The sequence below is a fragment of the Ranitomeya imitator genome, chromosome 5, assembly GCF_032444005.1.
Source record: "Ranitomeya imitator isolate aRanImi1 chromosome 5, aRanImi1.pri, whole genome shotgun sequence".
NCBI classification, from domain to species: domain Eukaryota; kingdom Metazoa; phylum Chordata; class Amphibia; order Anura; family Dendrobatidae; genus Ranitomeya; species Ranitomeya imitator.
This window is the reverse complement of record NC_091286.1, coordinates 494723830-494741537: the sequence shown is the minus strand read 5'-3', so window position 1 is coordinate 494741537 and position 17708 is coordinate 494723830. Positions and strand designations below refer to the sequence as shown.

Genomic DNA, 17708 nt, shown 5'->3' with positions numbered 1-17708 from the left:
CTGACGTAGATCTGATGGCATCTCGGATGAACGCCAAGGTGCCCCACTTCATAGTCAGGTCCACCGATCGGTCAGGACGCACTGATCCTATCTTGGTCTTTCTTTCGCCTTTCTAATATCCTTCCGCACCTCCCCTGAATTCCAAGGGTTGTCAAGAACATCAAGTCAGAGGGAGTACCCATAATTCTGGCGGTTCCAGACTGGCCCAGATGGGCCAGATATTCAGACCTAGTAAACATGCTCACAGACACCCTCTGGAAATTTTTGACTGTCAGAGCCTCCTTTTCACAGGGTCCCCTTCCATCTGTATCCTCATTTGTTCAATAGCATGGCTGTTGAGGCCGCCGTTCTAAAGGAAACAGGGTTTTCACCTCAGGTCATACAGACCATGATCAGTGTCGTCTCGCATTTATCATTGGATCCAGAGGGCCTATTTTCTTTGGTATGAAGACAGTCAGTCTCTCTCCCCCTCATGTCCTTTTTACGAACAACCATACTAGCTTTTCTCCAGTCTTCCTCGACTCTAAGCTTTCCCTTAGCACGCTTAAGGGTCAAGTTTCCACCCTCTCGATTCTGTTTCAGAAGGATCTGGCGTCCCGGCCTCAAGTCATGACCTTCCTTAAGGGCATTGCTCATCTGGCTCCACCTTATCAGCTTCCAGAAGATCCATGGGACCTTAATTTGGTTCCATCTGTCCTTCAACAGTATCCATTCAAGCCCATCTAGGACATTACATCGTCCCTTTTTTCCTGGAATGTTGCTTTCTTGGTGGCTATCACGTCTATCTTATGTGTTTTGGAGCTATTGGCTCTTTCATGTCGTTCTTCTTTTCTCATTATCCATCAGGAAAAGGTCGTTCTCAGGTTCCTTCCGAAAGTACTTTTCCTCTTTCCACATCAATGAGGATATTGTCCTGCCTTCCATTTGCCATTCCCCAGTTTATTCCCTTTAATGGTCTCCACAAGCTGGATTTGGTCAGAGCTCTTCACTTCTACCTCTCTTGGACAGCTACCTTTCTGCACTCTGACTAGGTTAGTGATTTATGAGGGTTGTCATAAGGCTCTCTCAGCCTCTAAATCTACCATAGCTCGCTGGACTTGTTCGGCATTCTTGGAGGCATATCAGGACAACTATAGACCACCCCCTCCAAAAGCAAGGTCTCACTCCACCTTCACTCTTTTGCAAGATTTTACCAAATTCATACCTACGCATTGGCGGATGCCAGCCTGGGAAAAAAGGTATTGCAGAAGGTGGTTGTCCGTCATCCGACCTGAGTTTTCAAAAGTTTTTATTCCCTCCTTTAGGATGTACAATGGTTGCCTATATACCCCAATGAAGCGATTTAAAAAAAGATTGTTGGTACTCACTGTAAAATCTTTTTCTTAAAGCCTTCATTGGGGGACACAGCACCCTCCTTGTTTTGTGCTTGTGCCTTCGGTTGAGCCTGGTGGTTTGATGTTTTGGTTTCTATGGTTGCTGCTTCTCCTACTGCTTTTTCACTAACTGAAAAGCTGTGTGTCTGTCGGTGGGTGTATACTGCTGAGGAGGAGCTAACTTTTTTTTTTGCCTACTGTCAGCCTCCTAGTGATAGCAGCATGCACCCATGGTTACCGGTGTCCCCCAATGAAGGCTCCAAGAAAGACTTTATGCTGAGTATCAAGAATCCATCTTTGATTTGTTTCTGCAGCTCAAAAGCACATCTCTATAAATCCCATCCACTTCACTGGAACTGTAAGACACTGTTTGTTTGTTTTTTACGCAGCGTCAAAAGCTCACCAAATGCTCATTGTGGAAATTTTAGCCTAAAATTGGTAAAATACAGGCTTCTGCATAATCCAGTTAACTGCTTCAAAGTTTTTTCCACATCTTCTCCCTTCCCAATGCAGAAGTGAGCTGAGAAATTAGTTATCCCTTTAAAGTTGTACTCTTATTTTTAGGCGTGAGGTGTTTTTTTTTTTTTTTTTTTTTTTTTCTCCTGCTCTATAGCGCACTTAATAAAATGAAATGGTTATATTATATTTCCTTCTCAATAGGTGGAAGAACTAAGAAGTGTCCCTGCTAATAGCCAGAAGATTATTGAGGAGGCAAGTAAAAAAAAGGAAGCTCTGGAAAAGGAAAAAGAAAAGGAGGAAGAAAAGTTGAAAGAGGTTATGGATAGTCTAAAAAAAGAAACCCAAGGTTTACAAGAGGAAAAGGAGGTTTGATACTTTTATTTTTACCTATGTAATGTTTGTGTTTAAGTTTTTTAATTTTAATGTTGCAATAATGCATTTACATATAATTGTCGAACTGTACTAAAAATTGTATCAAGCTCCTTAGGTCTACAATAACTAGTCAACACTTAACTGGATAGAGAGATACACATGTGGTCAAAATTGTTGGTACCCCTCGTTTAATGACAGAAAAACCCACAATGATCACAGGAATAACTTGAATCTGACAAGTCATAATAAATAAAAGATCTATGAAAATGAAAAAATGAAGGTCGGACATTGCTTTTCAACCATGCTTCCACAGAATTTAAAAAAAAAAAAAAACATGAAATAGGCCTGGACAGAAATGAGGTAACCTTAACTTAATAATTTGTTGCACAACCTTTTGAGGCAATCACTGCAATCAGTGCGGAGCAGCGCGCGTCGGTGAACCATAGCAAGTGCCGGGGGCCTGAGCGACAAGAGGGGAGTATGTGATTTTTTTTTTTTTTTTTTTTTTTTTTTAATCAAAGCAACAGCTTATGGAGCATCTTATGGGGCCATAATCAGCATTTGTGCAGCATTATGTGGGGCAAATGTCTGTATGGAGCATCTTATAGGGCCATAATCAGCATTTGTGCAGCATTATGTGGGGCAAATGTCTGTATGGAGCATCTTATAGGGCCATAATCAGCATTTGTGCAGCATTATGTGGGGCAAATGTCTTTATTCAGCATCTTATAGGACCATAATCAGCATTTGTGCAGCATTATATGGGGCATATTTTAATATGGAGCATCTAAGGGGACCCATCATGAACTGTATGGAGCATTATATGGGGCTCCTGATTCAATATGGATATTCAAAAACACTTGGCCTACTGACGTCTCAATCAATTTTACTTTTATTGGTATCTATTTTTATTTTTGACGTTTACCAGTTGCTGCTGCATTTTACACGATTCATTAAGTTTTCCCAGTTTTTTGTGGCAAAATTAGGGGTCTCGGCTTATACTCGGGTCGGCTTATACTCGAGTATATACAGTATTTTGACCCCCTCCTCAAGAGCAGACTTCTCCAGTTGTCTCGTGTTTGGAAATAGCTGAAACATGCTGTCTGAAAAAAGGCAACCTTCAAAGATACTCAATAGGATTTAGGCCAGGGCTCATAGAAGGCCACTTCAGAATAGTCCAATGTTTTCCTCCATGCTATTCTTGGGTGTTGTTTGCTGTGTGTTTTGGGTCATTATCCTGTTGCTAAACCCATGACCTCCGACTGAGACCAAGCTTTCTGACACTGGGCAGCACATTTCTTTCTAGAATCCCTTGATAGTCTTGAGATTTCAGTGTACTGATATTAGACACCCTGTGCCAGATGCAGCAAAGCAGCCCCAGAACATAACAGAGCCTCCTCCATGTTTCACAGTAGTGACAGTGTTCTTTTCTTGATAAGCTTAATTTTTCTGTCTGTGAACATAGAGCTCATGTGTCTTGCCAGAAAGTTCAATTTTTGTCTTATCACACAGAAGCTTTGTGGCTTGTCAACATGTAGTTTGGCAAATTCCAGTCTGGCTTTATGATTTTTTTTTTTTTCAACAATGATGTCCTCCTTGGTAGTCTCCCGTGAAGTCCACTTTGGCTCATACGACGGATGATGCGATCTGACACTGATGTTCCTTGAGCTTGATGTTCACCTTTAATCTGTTTAGAAGGTTCTCTGGGCTCTTTTATTACCATTCGTATCCATCTCTTTGATTTATCATCCATTTTCCTCCTGCGGCCACGTCCACGGAAGCTGGCTACAGTCCCATAGATCTTAAATTTCTGAATAATATGTGCAACTGTAGTCACAGAACATCAAGCTGCTTGGAGATGGTCTTATATCTTTTACCTTTTAACTTTTTTGTCTATAATTTTCTTCCTAATCTCCCGAGACAACTTTTACCTTCCTTTCCTCTGGTCCATGTCACCAAACAGCACATTGAGTATCTGTAGCCCTATATACAGGCCCACTCACTGATTCCAAGATTGTAGACACCTGTGATGCTAATAAGTGGACACACCTTGATTTAAGGCCTGTTTCACATTAGCGTTGCGGACGGCTGCGGACTTCCTCCGTGAAGCCCCGGCCGCACCTCAGCCACTAGCTCCGCCTACATTGGCATGCGGCCTGCATACCTATCTTTAACATTAGGTACCCAGGTCGTGCCTCTGTGTGTGGATGCTTCCGCATGTGTCATTTTGACGATGCGACGATCAGCGTAGAACGCAGCTTGTAGCAATTTTTTCTTCTTCTCCGCATCGTCAAAACGACACATGCGGAAGCATCCGCATACAGCGGCACGACCTGCATTCCTAATGTTAAAGATGGCTACGCAGGCCGCATGCCGGCAGCATGCAGAAGTAGGCGGAGCTAGCGGCCGAGGGCGGGGCTTCATAAGGGAAGTCCGCAGCTCCTCAAAACGCTAGTGTGAAACTAGCCTAACATATCCCTTTTGTCACATTTTCAGGGGTACCATCATTTATTTGGACTCTCATGACAGCACCAGGGGAGAGAGGGGATCCGCCCTTCAGGAACAGGAAACCTACAGATACAAAAAGGGCGGCACCTCTCCCACGTATCCGAAAGAATTCTATGGATCCCAGGCCAGCCTGCCGAATCAGGTAGTGAGGGGGGTCTCCTACCTCGGCCGGTGCTGATGTCCTGGAGACTCCACGGTGGTCCTGGCTGGGCTGCACGGCAGTGGTGTTCACAGCAGGGAGTGGCGTCCAGAGGATATCCGTCTCCATGGAGGCCAGCACCAGGTGATTATTTCCCTGAGATTTTCTGCTTTGGCGGTGTGTGCACTGTGCAAAGGGCTGAGTGGAGCCAGGGCATGATAGTGGGCGCTGCCCCGCTCTGCTCTGAACGCAGGCAGGAAGCGTTGATAGGCCGCGGTGATGTCAGAGGCGGGGCCGGCGAGCGCTTCCAAGCCGGAGTTGCTGCGCATGCGCTGCAATTCCAAGATGGCTTCGCCACCGGAATTGGACGCCGGACATACGCAGGGCCCTCTGACCAGTCTGCTGCACCTGTGGGGGCAGAGACCAAATCAGGGGAGAGCTCATGGCAAATCTGACCGGAGGAGGGGATTTAAGCAGGCTCCAGGTTCGGACCCATGCTTCTGGCCTCATTGTCGCTTCATGATGGAGAGTGATCGTGAGCAGCAGCCTTTGCTGCTGGAGGAGGTACGACAGAAGCCTAAAGAGAAGGAGCGTGACAGAAGGATTGACCTGTCCAATCGTAAGAGCTCCAGGCAGGGATCTGGAGCATCGACTGTGAAAAATCACCCTCATATTCCAGTAGCTTTTCACTGCAGGCACTAGTAAGTGATCTATATGAATGTTCACTCAGTGACGTGGTTCCCCCTTATATTTTTTGTTTTAGGGGAAGAAGTGCATGGGTAAGGCAAAGCACAAGGAATGCGCCTGTGGAGTCCCCTTACCAGATTCATGCCCCAAAAAATTATGCACCCCTGTATCCAGCAGACGGTGAGGTCTCAGGGAATGGAAGGGGTGGAGGGGCATTAGGTTTAGATAGACTATATTGCCTTTACTGTCCCCTCTCAGGTAGCAGAAGAATCTCTCAATGTTGCGGCAAACCTGAAAGAGATGGTCAGAGCGGAAGTAAGGGAATCCCTGAGGTCCCTGTCTCAAGCAGGAAGCTCAAAATACAAGACCCCTTTGGACTCTGATTCTTCGGGGGAAGAGGAAAAGGATGAGTGCTCCTATGACTCGGCCCCCTCTTCGTCTGAGGAAGACTCTGCCTGTTTGTCTGCCCCTGGATTGGGTAGATAGGCTGGTAAAAATGGGCAGGGGTACGATGGGCATAGCGGAGTCCAGACTGCAGCTATCAAAACAGGAGATCATGTTCAGTGGGCTGGATCAAAGGATGCAAAGGTCCTTCCTATTAAATGAAGATTCAGGAGCTAATTTTCTGGGAATGGAAAAAGCCTGAAAAGAAGAGTTCTTTACCACTGGCTCTTAAACGCAGATGCCCCTTCGACGACCCGGCAGTTAACACCTGGGACAAGGCCCCTATATTAGATGCTGCAGTTTCCAAGGCATCAAAAAAGGCCTCTCTACCTTTTGAGGATATGGGGTCCCTAGATTCCCTTGATAGGAAGGCAGATGGGAACGTGGGAGATGGTGTCCGGTTCCCCAAGACCAGCGGTAGCATCAACTTGTACGGCCAGATCCATGATGGTCTGGCTGGACCAAATGGAGTCCCAGTTAAAAGGAGGAGCTTCTAGAGCTAAAATTCTGAGTGCCCTACCAGTGATTCAAGAGGCCGCTGCTTTCATATCGGATGCTTCAGTTGACTCTGATAGAATGGCGGCCACATCAGCAGGACTTTCTAACACGGCCTGTAGAGCCCTGTGGTTGAAATGCTGGTCGGGCGACATCCAAGCAAGGTCAAAACTCTGTGCTATTCCATTCAAAGGAGAGTACCGTGTTTCCCCGATAGTAAGACACCCCCGAAAGTAAGACGTAGTGGGGGTTTTAGCGGGGTCGGCTAATGTAAGACGTACCCCCGAAAGTAAGACGTAGTAAATACCGTAGTGCTGAGTAGGGTCGGCCGAAACTCGATGGTTCCCAGGGTCTGAAGGAGAGGTAACTCTCCTTCAGGCCCTGCGATCCATATTTAAGTGTAAAATAAAGAATTAAAATAAAAAATATCGCTATACTTACCCTCTGACGCGCCCTGGTACTAACCGGGAACCTTCCTTCCTTCGAATCAGCGCTTCCAGGACCTGCGGTGACGTCGCGGCTTCTGATTGGTCGTGCGAGCGGTCACATGGGCGGTCGCGCGATTAATCACAAGCTGCGACGTCACCGCAGGTCCTGGAAGCGCTGATTCAAAGGAAGGAAGGTTCCCGGTTAGTACCAGGGCGCGTCAGAGGGTAAGTAAAGCGATATTTTTTATTTTAATTCTTTATTTTACACTTAAATATGGATCGCAGGGCCTGAAGGAGAGTTTCCTCTCCTTCAGATCCTGGGAACCATCCAGGGATACCTTCCGATACTTGTGTCCCATTGACTTGTATTGGTATCGGCGATATCCGATATTTTTCGGGTATCGGCCGATACTATCTGATACCGATACTTTCAAGTATCGGACGGTATCGCTCAACACTAGTACGGTAGTAAACTGTACGTTGGAAAAAAAAACGCAGCGTTTTTTTTTCCAATGTAAGACATACCCCGAAAGTAAGACGTAGTGGGACTTTTGAGTGGTAAAAGAATGTAAGACACTGTCTTACTTTCGGGGAAACACGGTATCTGTTCGGTCCAGCCCTGGATGAGTTGCTGGAGAAAGCAGGGTATAAGAAAAAATTCCCTAATTTATCATCCATATCCTAACGTCGTCCCTTCAACAGGAAGAGGTTTGGTCAGGGAAGAAAACGCTCATTATCACCCACTAGAGACCGGTTTAGATGGGAAGATAAACGGAGGAAAGGTACGGACTTTATGTTCCAACGTTCCTCAGAAGAGCGTAAGAAACCTGACCAATGACTAGCAATCCCTGTGGGGGGAGATTGTTTGCCTTCCTTCCAGCATGGTTAAGAATCACAAATAGTAACTGGGTGCGCAGCATAACAACTGATGGACTCAGGCTTGAGTTTAGTTAAACACCACGAGATAATTTTAAATTAACTCCCCTGCGCTCTTCTCCCCTTCAACAGACTGCATTGGAAGCAGAAGTTTTGAGTTTGTGCCTTAAGAATGTCCTGATAGAGGCTCTGGAATCTGAGAGAGGTAGAGGGTTCTACTCTCCTCTGTTACTAATTCAGAAACCAGATAGGTCATTTCGAACCATTATTAATCTTAGGTCCCTTAATGAGTTTCTGGTCAAGCGAACCTTTAAGATGTAATCAATCAGTTCAACAATAAAGATGTTTGAAAACTGTTTCATGGCAGTCATATATTTAAGACACGTATTATGTACCTACCGGTTTCTATGGGAGGGGTAGTTCGCCATTTTCAGTTTAGGGCACTTCCCTTCGGTCTGTCAGCTGCCCCTAGGGTATTCACGAAAATAATTGCCGAGTTCATTGCTCATTTACGAGAGTCAAATATTCTTATTGTTCCCTATTTAGATGACTTCCTCATAGTGGGGAATTCAGCAGATCATTGCCTATCACAGGTAGAAAGAGTTAGGGCCAGGCTTGAGCACTTAGCCTGGATTATAAATTACGAAAAATCCCGGTTACAGCCCTTAAAAATTCAGAAGTTTCTAGGTCTGTTAGATTCTGAAGCCCAGCAGTGTCATCTACCACCAGACAAGTTAACACAATCAACAACAAACATTAAGGGCAATCGATACTCTCCATCACCCTCAGACAAGCCATGTCCCTGTTATGGTCCCTGACGTCATGTACCCCAGCTGTCAGGTGGGGTCAGTTTCACACTAGACCTTTACAAAGAGCTGTCCACGTTAACGATAGAGCCTTGGGGGGTTCCTTGCAGGGTCTGATATCGTTGAGCCCGTTAACCCGTACGTCTCTTAGGTGGTGGCTGAGCAAGGACAACTTATCCTCGGGAGTTCCCTGGGTAACACACATAACTCGTGTAATAACCATGGACGCTAGCCCCTCAGGGGGCTATGACTTATCCAACCAGAGAGAGTTGTTGGCAATTGAATTATCGGTTAAAAAACTCCTCGTATATCTACAGGGTCACCATGTCATCCTTTCGGACAACCAGGTTGCGGTGGCCTATATCAATCACCAAGGTGGAACACGTTCCGAGGCTCTGATGCAAGTAGCAGATCGCCTATTTCAAACAGCCAAGAGACATTTTCAATCTTTTAACAGCGCTTCATATCAGAGGAAAGGAAAACGTTAAAGCAGACTTTCTAAGCCGCAATAATCTGACAAGGAGAGTGGTCTTTAAACATGGACATCTTCAATCAGATTGTCTGTGAATGGGGTCAACCAGAGGTGGACCTCTTTGCCACTAGAAAAAACAGAAAAGTGAGACAATTATGTTCCCTCAATCCCAGGGAGACTCCTCTGGTAGTGGACGCCTTCTTGATAAAATGGGACTTCTCCTTGGGTTACATGTTCCAACCATTAACCCTGTTACCTCTGGTAGTGAGAAAAATCAGTGAAGACCGAGCAAGAGTCATACTTTTTGGCCCAGGAGGACCTGGTTTGCGTGGCTCAGGACTGTCAATATGCGACCCCTGGGTACTTCCAGACCTTCCGGATCTGCTCTGCCAGGGGCCGATCAACCATCCACAAGTGATGGGACTTCATTTGACGGCATGGAGTTTGAGAGGTGATTGTTGAATGATAGAGGCTTCTCCTCAAATTTAGTTGATACCCTTCTGAAGAGTAGAAAACAGATTACAACAAAAATCTACGCTAGAACCTGGAGGCGGTTCCTGACCTCCTCGAGAGTTGATATCGAGGAGGGGGTTCCGATACGACAGATTCTAGAATTTCTTCAGAAGGGTTTGGAAATCTTTCCACGAGTAAACTAAAAGTGCAGGTTTCAGCCCTTGGTGCCTTGTTCTCTTGTAATATTTCCAGTAACTATTGGATTTCTAGTTTTTTGTTTTTTTTTTGTTTTAAATCTGCTGGTAGCGCTAGACCCATACACAAAAATAAGAGCATGTCATGGGATCTCAACCTAGTCCTATCGGCTATGACAGAGGCCCCATATGAACCCCTGCAGTCAGCTTCAATTAAAATGCTATGCCTTAAACCTGCTTTCTTGGTAGCAATAACATCTGCTAGTAGAGTAGAAGATATCCAGGCTCTTTCCAGACTTCCACCTTATACAGAGTTCTTACAGGACATAGTAGTCCTAAAGCCGGACCCAGCCTACTTGCCCAAAGTAGCATCACACTTCCACAGGTCCCAGGAGATAGTCCTGCCATCCTTTCTCCCTAATCTTTCTAACCCTAAGGAAGAGAAGCTCCATACATTAGACGTTAGAAGATGCCTTCTAGAATATATCTCAACTACTAATGCTTGGAAAAAGGATAATGCATTATTTTTATCCATCAAAGGTCCTAGGAAAGGGCTTAGCGTATCAAAAGGCACGCTAGCCAAATAGATTAGGGAGGCTATCTCTCTGGCTTATACAACAGGTGGGGTCCGGCTCTGCGGAATCTGAGTCCGCATTCCACCCAGGCCATGGCATCATCCTGGGCGGAAAGATCGGGAGTATCAATCGACCAGATATGTAAGGCGGCAACATGGTCATTCCCTTCCACCTTTTTTAGACACTAGCAATTGTACAATATAGACATCTGTGAAGCTCCTATAGATTATTTTTTCTTCATAAGGAAATTGATGGTATCCTGCACTAATTACTATTTTTAGTGCTGGTACTGATGATGCTATTTGTGTACTTCTCACGCATTATCTCTCCCCCCCCCCCCCCCCCCCCCCAATCGTTCTAAAGTCGCTAAATGTGACGGTACCCTTATACTTAGGAGTCTCAGCAGTGGTTGTGATATGTGTTTTAATTTTTTCTCTTAATGGCTACTTCTCAAATGACCACTGTTTTATTGTTTGTTTTAATCCACATTGTTGCCATGTAGGTAAAAGAGAGAGAACTGATGGAGCTGAACAAGAGTGTGAACGAAACCCGTTCAAAGATGGATGTTGCGCAGTCTGAGCTAGACATTTATTTGAGCCATCATAATACAGCATTGTCCCAGCTTAACAAGGCTAGGGAAGCATTAAACATTGCTTCATCCACACTGAAAGAAAGAAAAACTGCAATCAAAGATTTGGACATAAGGCTTCCAAAATCAGAGGAAGAACTTGGAAAGGTATGTTTGTAAGCAACTACAAACCTGTTGGAAAGTTCCAATAATTTTTAAAGGGGTTGTTTGGTCGAAATTGATTCGTCGGTTTCAGACCTGGGACCAAAAGGTATGTATGGGTTATACAAACCCCCAGCCAGTGGGCACGGCCTCAATCTCCATACACTTGTATCAAGCGAGGGCGCACCCTCTGCTCAATGCAAGCGTATGGAGCAAGGCCACGTCCTTTGTTGTGTATAACTCCTACATATCCCTCATTCCCGGGTCAGAAACCAGTGACTGCACTGGGGGGATTCATAAGTTTGCAGTCACATAGCGTGACTGCAGACTTATCGGTTTGGACCTGACAACCCCTTTTAAGTATCTATTAGGCTATGTGCACACGTTCAGGACTTTTTGAGTTTTTTCCACTTTTTTCTGTGGTTTTCCGCTGCAAAAACGCTTAAAACGTTAAGCATCCTATCATTTTAATGCATTCCGCAATTTTTGTGCCCATGCTGCTTTTTTTTCCCGCAAACAAATGCAGCATATTCATTAGTTTTGCGGAAAATCTGCGGATTTGCCACTGAATTATTGCATTGAGAACCTCCGGGGGAAAAAAACGCGATAAAAACACGAGCGGATTTCCTACGAAAGGAGTCCGGATTTGCTCAGGAAAATTCTGCATACATTCCTGTACATGGGCACATAGTGACAGTGTAATTTTTTTACTTAGAAAATGTCATTAATTTTTCTTTAACATGATTAGGATCTGAATTTGTATTCTGACCTGAATATTTATTCTTCTTAAATGTATAATTACAGAAAGAGAGTGAGCTTGAATCACTTGTACAAGAAGAATTGGCTGTAAAGAATGAAGTCAAAGTCATACGTCAAAAAGTCGAAGAAGCAAGAAGTTCTTTGTCTGCAAATCGCAGTAGAGGAAAAGTCCTTGATGCTCTGATTCAGCAGAAAAAAATGGGAAAAATCCCAGGCATCTATGGGAGATTGGTATGTTTCTATAGTTACTATTGCTTGTGGTGTCACTATGAGCCCTTTAAATTATTTCCTTGCTAATCTAGATGCACTGTAGGTCTGTTCCCTGTAGCAAGTGCTCACATACACAATTTAACCCCTTACTGACATCGGACGGTATAGTACGTCCGATGTCAGCTCCCCTGCTTTGATGCAGGGCTCCGTGGTGAGCCCGCATCAAAGCCGGGACATGTCAGCTGTTTTGAACAGCTGACATGTGCCCGCAATAGCGGCGGGTGAAATCGCAATTCACCCGCCGCTATTAACTAGTTAAATGCCGCTGTCAAACGCAGACATCGGCATTTAACTACCGCATCCGGCCGGGCGACCGGAAATGACGTCATCGCCGACCCCCGTCACATGATCGGGGGTTGGCGATGCTTCTCCATTGTAACCATAGAGGTCCTTGAGACCTCTATGGTTACTGATCGCCAGTAGCTGTGAGCGCCACCCTGTGGTCGGCGCTCACAGCACACCTGATTTTCTACTACATAGCAGCGAACAGCAGATCGCTGCTATGTAACAGAGGCGATCGTGCTGTGCCTGCTTCTAGCCTCTCATGGAGGCTATTGAAGCATGGCAAAAGTTAAAAAAAAAAGTGAAAAAAATAAAAAAAAATATAAAAGTTTACATCACCCTCTTTCGCCCCAATCAAAATAAATCCATTAAAAAAAATGAAATCTACACATATTTGGTATCGCCACGTTCAGAATCGCCTGATCTATCAATAGAAAAAAGCATTAACCTGATTGCTAAACAATGTAACGAGAAAAAAATCGAAACGCCAGAATTATGTTTTTTTTTTTTGGTCGCCGCGACATTACATTACATTAAAATGCAATAATGGGCGATCAAAAGCATGTATCTGCACCGAATTGGAATCATTAAAAAAGCCAGCTAGGCACGCAAAAAATAAGCCCTCAACCGACCCCAGATCATGAAAAATGGAGACGCTACGAGTATCGGAAAATGGCGCAATTTTTTTTATTTTTTTTTTTTTATTTTTTTTAGCAAAGTTTGGAATTTTTTTTCACCACTTAGGTAAAAAATAACCTAGTCATGTTAGGTGTCTATGAACTCGTAATGACCTGGAGAATCATAATGGCAGGTCAGTTTTAGCATTTAGTGAACCTAGCAAAAAAGCCAAGCAAAAAACGTGGGATTGCACTTTTTTTGCAATTTCACCGCACTAGAAATTTTTTTCCCGTTTTCTAGTACACGACATGGTAAAACCAATGAGGTCGTTCAAAAGTACAACTCGTCCCGCAAAAAACAAGCCCTCACATGGCCAAATTGACGGAAAAATAAAAAAATTATGGCTCTGGGAAGGAGGGGAGTGAAAAACGAACACGGAAAAACGAAAAATCCCACGGTCATGAAGGGGTTAAAGAGGCTCTGTCGGCTTTTATAATTTGAATGTTTTAGTGGATACATGTATTCGCATGAAATAATTTGAGTATCTTTTCTTAGAACACTGTTGTAATTTCCCTATTATTCCTGCTAGACACTTATGAATAAATTAACAGCTGGGTGTTACCATCCCCATGTCTAATGGGTGTGTCCCTACACTGAGCACTGATTGGACAGTGTTAGTATGTATTTACATACCCTCAACTAGTAATATTGAATAGCCAATTTATTCAGATTAGCAATAGGGGGAGATGAAAAGGAAAAAAAAGTATGCATTGTTCCTGCCTTCATTAATCGTAAAGATGAGATGCTCAGTGCACTTCTATTATCTTTCCAGGACAATACGTCAAAAACTTACCTGCTTAACCATGTACAGCGCATTTTGTGTCCCCTTTGATGTGGGCTCTGGCGCTGAGCTCACATCTTCCCTGGCACGTCAGCTGTTTTGGACAGCTAAGATGTGCCCCTAACAGCTGCGGGTGTAATCGTAATCCACCTGCAGCTGTTAACCCGTTAAATGCCGCAAACTGACAGCGGCGTTTAATGTGATCGCACTGGAAGCCCGGGTCGCCGATGGGTTGGCATAACAACCCGGGGTCGGCGCTCATCGCAAGTGAGCATTTCTGCTACCCACAGGCGATCTGATCATTGCCTGTATGTAGCAGAGGCGATCGGATTATCGCAACTTCTAGTCTCCCATGAAGCAAGTGAAAAGTAAACAAAATAGGTTTTCAAATAGTTTTTAAAAAAATAAAAAACTTCAAATCAACCCCCCCTCCCCATTCATCCCATTCAAAATAAAATAATGAAAAATACACACATTTGGTATCACCACATTCAAAATCGTTCGACCTGTTTTAATTTGATTGGTAAACGGCATAGCGAAAAAAAGGTCAGAACACCAGAATTACTTTTTTTTTTTTTTTTTTGGGTCGCCAACATTGCATTAAAATGCAGTAACGGCGATCAAAAGATCGTATCCACATAGAAATGGTATCGTAGATCAATCCGAGGACTACAAAAGTAGTGCAAACAAAATCAATTTATTTATTGAAGTCACAACCAGTCATACAAAATGCCGCCAACGTTTCGGCCAAAGCCTTTATCAAGGCATTTATCTACAAAATAATAAACCAAAATGAGTACACATAATTGCATATGTATATATATACACATCCATAAACATAAAAAATAAAGACAGGTTGTGCACACATAACAGAAAAGGAATCCATAGCCGAATAAACATTTCAGTCACATAGGTCCTATGTAACCGTGGAATAAGAACACGTCCTAAATAAAAAGAAAGAAAAAAGGGGGGATAGGGGAAAAAAAAGGGGGAAAACAGTATATAAACTTCACGAAGGATTATAAATGTAGCACAACGTCACTGCAGTAATCCCAAGGGAAAAAGGGGAAAAGAAAAAAGAAGAAAACGAAAATGCCAGAAGATCCAACACCCCTAGTGATCGCATCAGTATATAACATAGAAAATGGAGTCCCATCTACCCAAGAAGGTAGAGAAAAGGAAATTACCTGTATGATGGTAAAGGTCAAAGCTATAAGAGATACAATAAACAAAAAGGAGCCATGAACCAAACGCCAGGAGTAAAGTACAAGGAAGAAAACCAAGGGGCCACATATACATACCATATGGAGTGAGGTACACAGGAAAAAGGACGCTATGCGCTGCCACTGAGGAGGTAAGGTAGAGAAGAGGGGAAGCGGCGCTCTATTTAAGTATAAACTAACCTCTGACCCGGAACTAGAAGAACCAAGCGGCGACGCTAACAACCACACGGCCGCATGCGCAGAAGAATGCAGCCGACGGAAATGGGGCAGCGGTGACACTCGAAAACCGGAAGAAGATGGCGCCGATATCAACAAAGTGAGAACGCAGGCGCAGAAGAAACTGATGGACGGAAGTGGGGCAACGGATAGGAAAATATATACAAACGCAGGCGCCGGTAAACCAAAAGGGGAGGAAAAGAAAGAAAAGGGGAAAGAAAAAAGATAATGAGCGCGTGCGCAACTAAATAGAACTAAGAGGGCCAGACATAGCAAGGAAGGAAAACTGAAGAAACATCTAAAGAAGCATATAAAGAAACAGAATAGTAATCAAATAAACAGGCACTAAATAGAGCTAGAATAGAGTCACCAGCACAACTAAGGTAGAGCCCAAAAGGAAAAGTAAGATAAGATCAATATGAAAGGCATTCAGTATAGCACCACAAACCTGTAGAGAGTGATATAGCACCAAAGGGTGATGGACCACTGGATTAAATCTAGAGAAAAAAAAGCAAATATTAGAGTAATGTACTCACTACCAGTATTATACAATGCAATAATATAAAGGACATGTGATAAACCACAGTACATAGCAATAAGAAAGAACATATATATATATATATATATATATATATATATATATATATATATATATATATATATATATATATATATATATATATATAAAAATATATATATACATATCACTATATAGAAAGAAAAATGGAAAAAACAAGATGAAAAAACAAGAGATCCCGTGTTGAATCTCACAGACCTACTACATACTACAAACTAATATGCTATTAATAGAAGGTCTCATACTCTCTATTAAGGCCATATGGTTCCAATGTCTGGAGTTTATGAATCCAATAAGCCTCCCTCTGTTTGAGTTTAAGGATTCTATTACCGCCTCTCCTGGCTATGGGAATACTATCAATAATTTGGTATCGGAGCTGTGCAATGCTGTGGTTCTGTGAAATGAAATGGGCAGGTATTGGTAAGAGCAGTTTTTTGCACCGGATAGTTGACTTGTGTTGTGAGATGCGGTCTCGGATATGTTGGGAAGTCTCACCAACATATCCGAGACCGCACGGACATTTAATGAGATAAATAACATAGGTAGAATCGCAGCTAAAGAAGCCGCGAATCGGAAACCTCTTGCCCGATCTAGGGTGAGTAAACGTATCGCCCCTCGTAATGTTAGAACATTGAAGACAATGCAAGCATGGAAATGTGCCCTTTCGTGCTGTAGCTAAAAATGTTTGTCTTGTGACAAGTTTAGAACTCCCAATGTCGGCTGAGACCAAAAGGTTACGTAAATTGGGAGGTTTTTTATGGCACATAAGTGGGGCTACCTGGAACTCAGGAATACCTGGATAAGATAAGCCTAGAAGAGACCAGTGTTTACGGATTAAGCCATGAAACATGGGCATAAAAGGGTGATAGGTGTTAACAAAAGCCATCCTGTTAACTCGTGGTTGGGGTGTAGTTAAAGGTGAATTGTCCAATGGAAAATCTAAAAATGAATCAGGATATCCACGATTCCGGAACTTCGATGCCATCTCATTCAATCTCACTGCTCGTAAAGAAGGATCTGACACGATCCTATTGATCCTGCTATATTGTGATCTTGGGAGAGATCGCTTGATGTGACGAGGGTGGCAGCTAGTGAAAAGAAGTAAGCTGTTTTTGTCCGTGGATTTTACAAAAAGGTCGGTAGATAAAGACCGATCATCATGAATGGTGACCAAGGTGTCCAAAAAGGAAATAGATTTTTGGTCATGTTGTATTGAAAAGGTCAATTTATCAACAGACGTATTAATAGACTGGTAGAAGGATAAAAGTGAGTCCAGGTCCCCACACCATATCAAGAAAATGTCGTCAATGTATCTCTTCCAGAGTGGGCAAAACTGCTGGAAGAGTACATGTGTATAGACGAATTTGGATTCAAAATCGGCCATAAAGATGTTAGCATATGGGGGCGCAACGTTACTGCCCATGGCGGTGCCATTAAGTTGAATAAAAAATTCATCTTCAAATAAAAAGAAATTTTTAGTCAGAATAAGGGTCAATAATGCACCACAGAATTCCTTTAGATCTGGACCAAAATTGGTGTTATTATCCAAAAAAACCTCGACAGCTTGGATACCACTGCTATTATTAATGTTAGTGTACAAGCTATTGACATCTAATGTTGCCAAATAACAATCCACAGGTACTCTATCAAGACCGCGAATCGCGGACAAAAAGTGTGAGGTATCTCGCAAGAAGGAGGGAATATGGCATAATAATGGGGATAAAATCTTTTCCAATACCATCGCAAGAGGAGAAAGCAAAGAACCAGTAGAGGCCACAATGGGCCTCCCAGGAGGACATGTAAGATTTTTATGGATTTTGGGCAAAGTGTAGAGAACGGGGCAGATAGGATAAAGATTAATCAGAAACTCGCCGAGTTTATTATCGATAACCCCTAATGTGCAAAATCGAT

The 17708-nt window shown here is 43.4% G+C and overlaps 1 protein-coding gene across 2 annotated transcripts in view; it reads left to right on the top strand.

The window, feature by feature from the left end:
* Positions 1-17708, top strand: part of SMC4 (structural maintenance of chromosomes 4) — a 164155-nt gene that overhangs the window by 87728 nt on the left and 58719 nt on the right. For both annotated transcript variants that reach the window (XM_069727413.1, XM_069727414.1), the window contains 3 exons: positions 2034-2198; positions 10784-11017; positions 11816-12001. In XM_069727413.1, coding sequence (XP_069583514.1) covers positions 2034-2198; positions 10784-11017; positions 11816-12001 — 585 coding nt within the window. The remainder of the gene's footprint in view (positions 1-2033; positions 2199-10783; positions 11018-11815; positions 12002-17708) is intronic.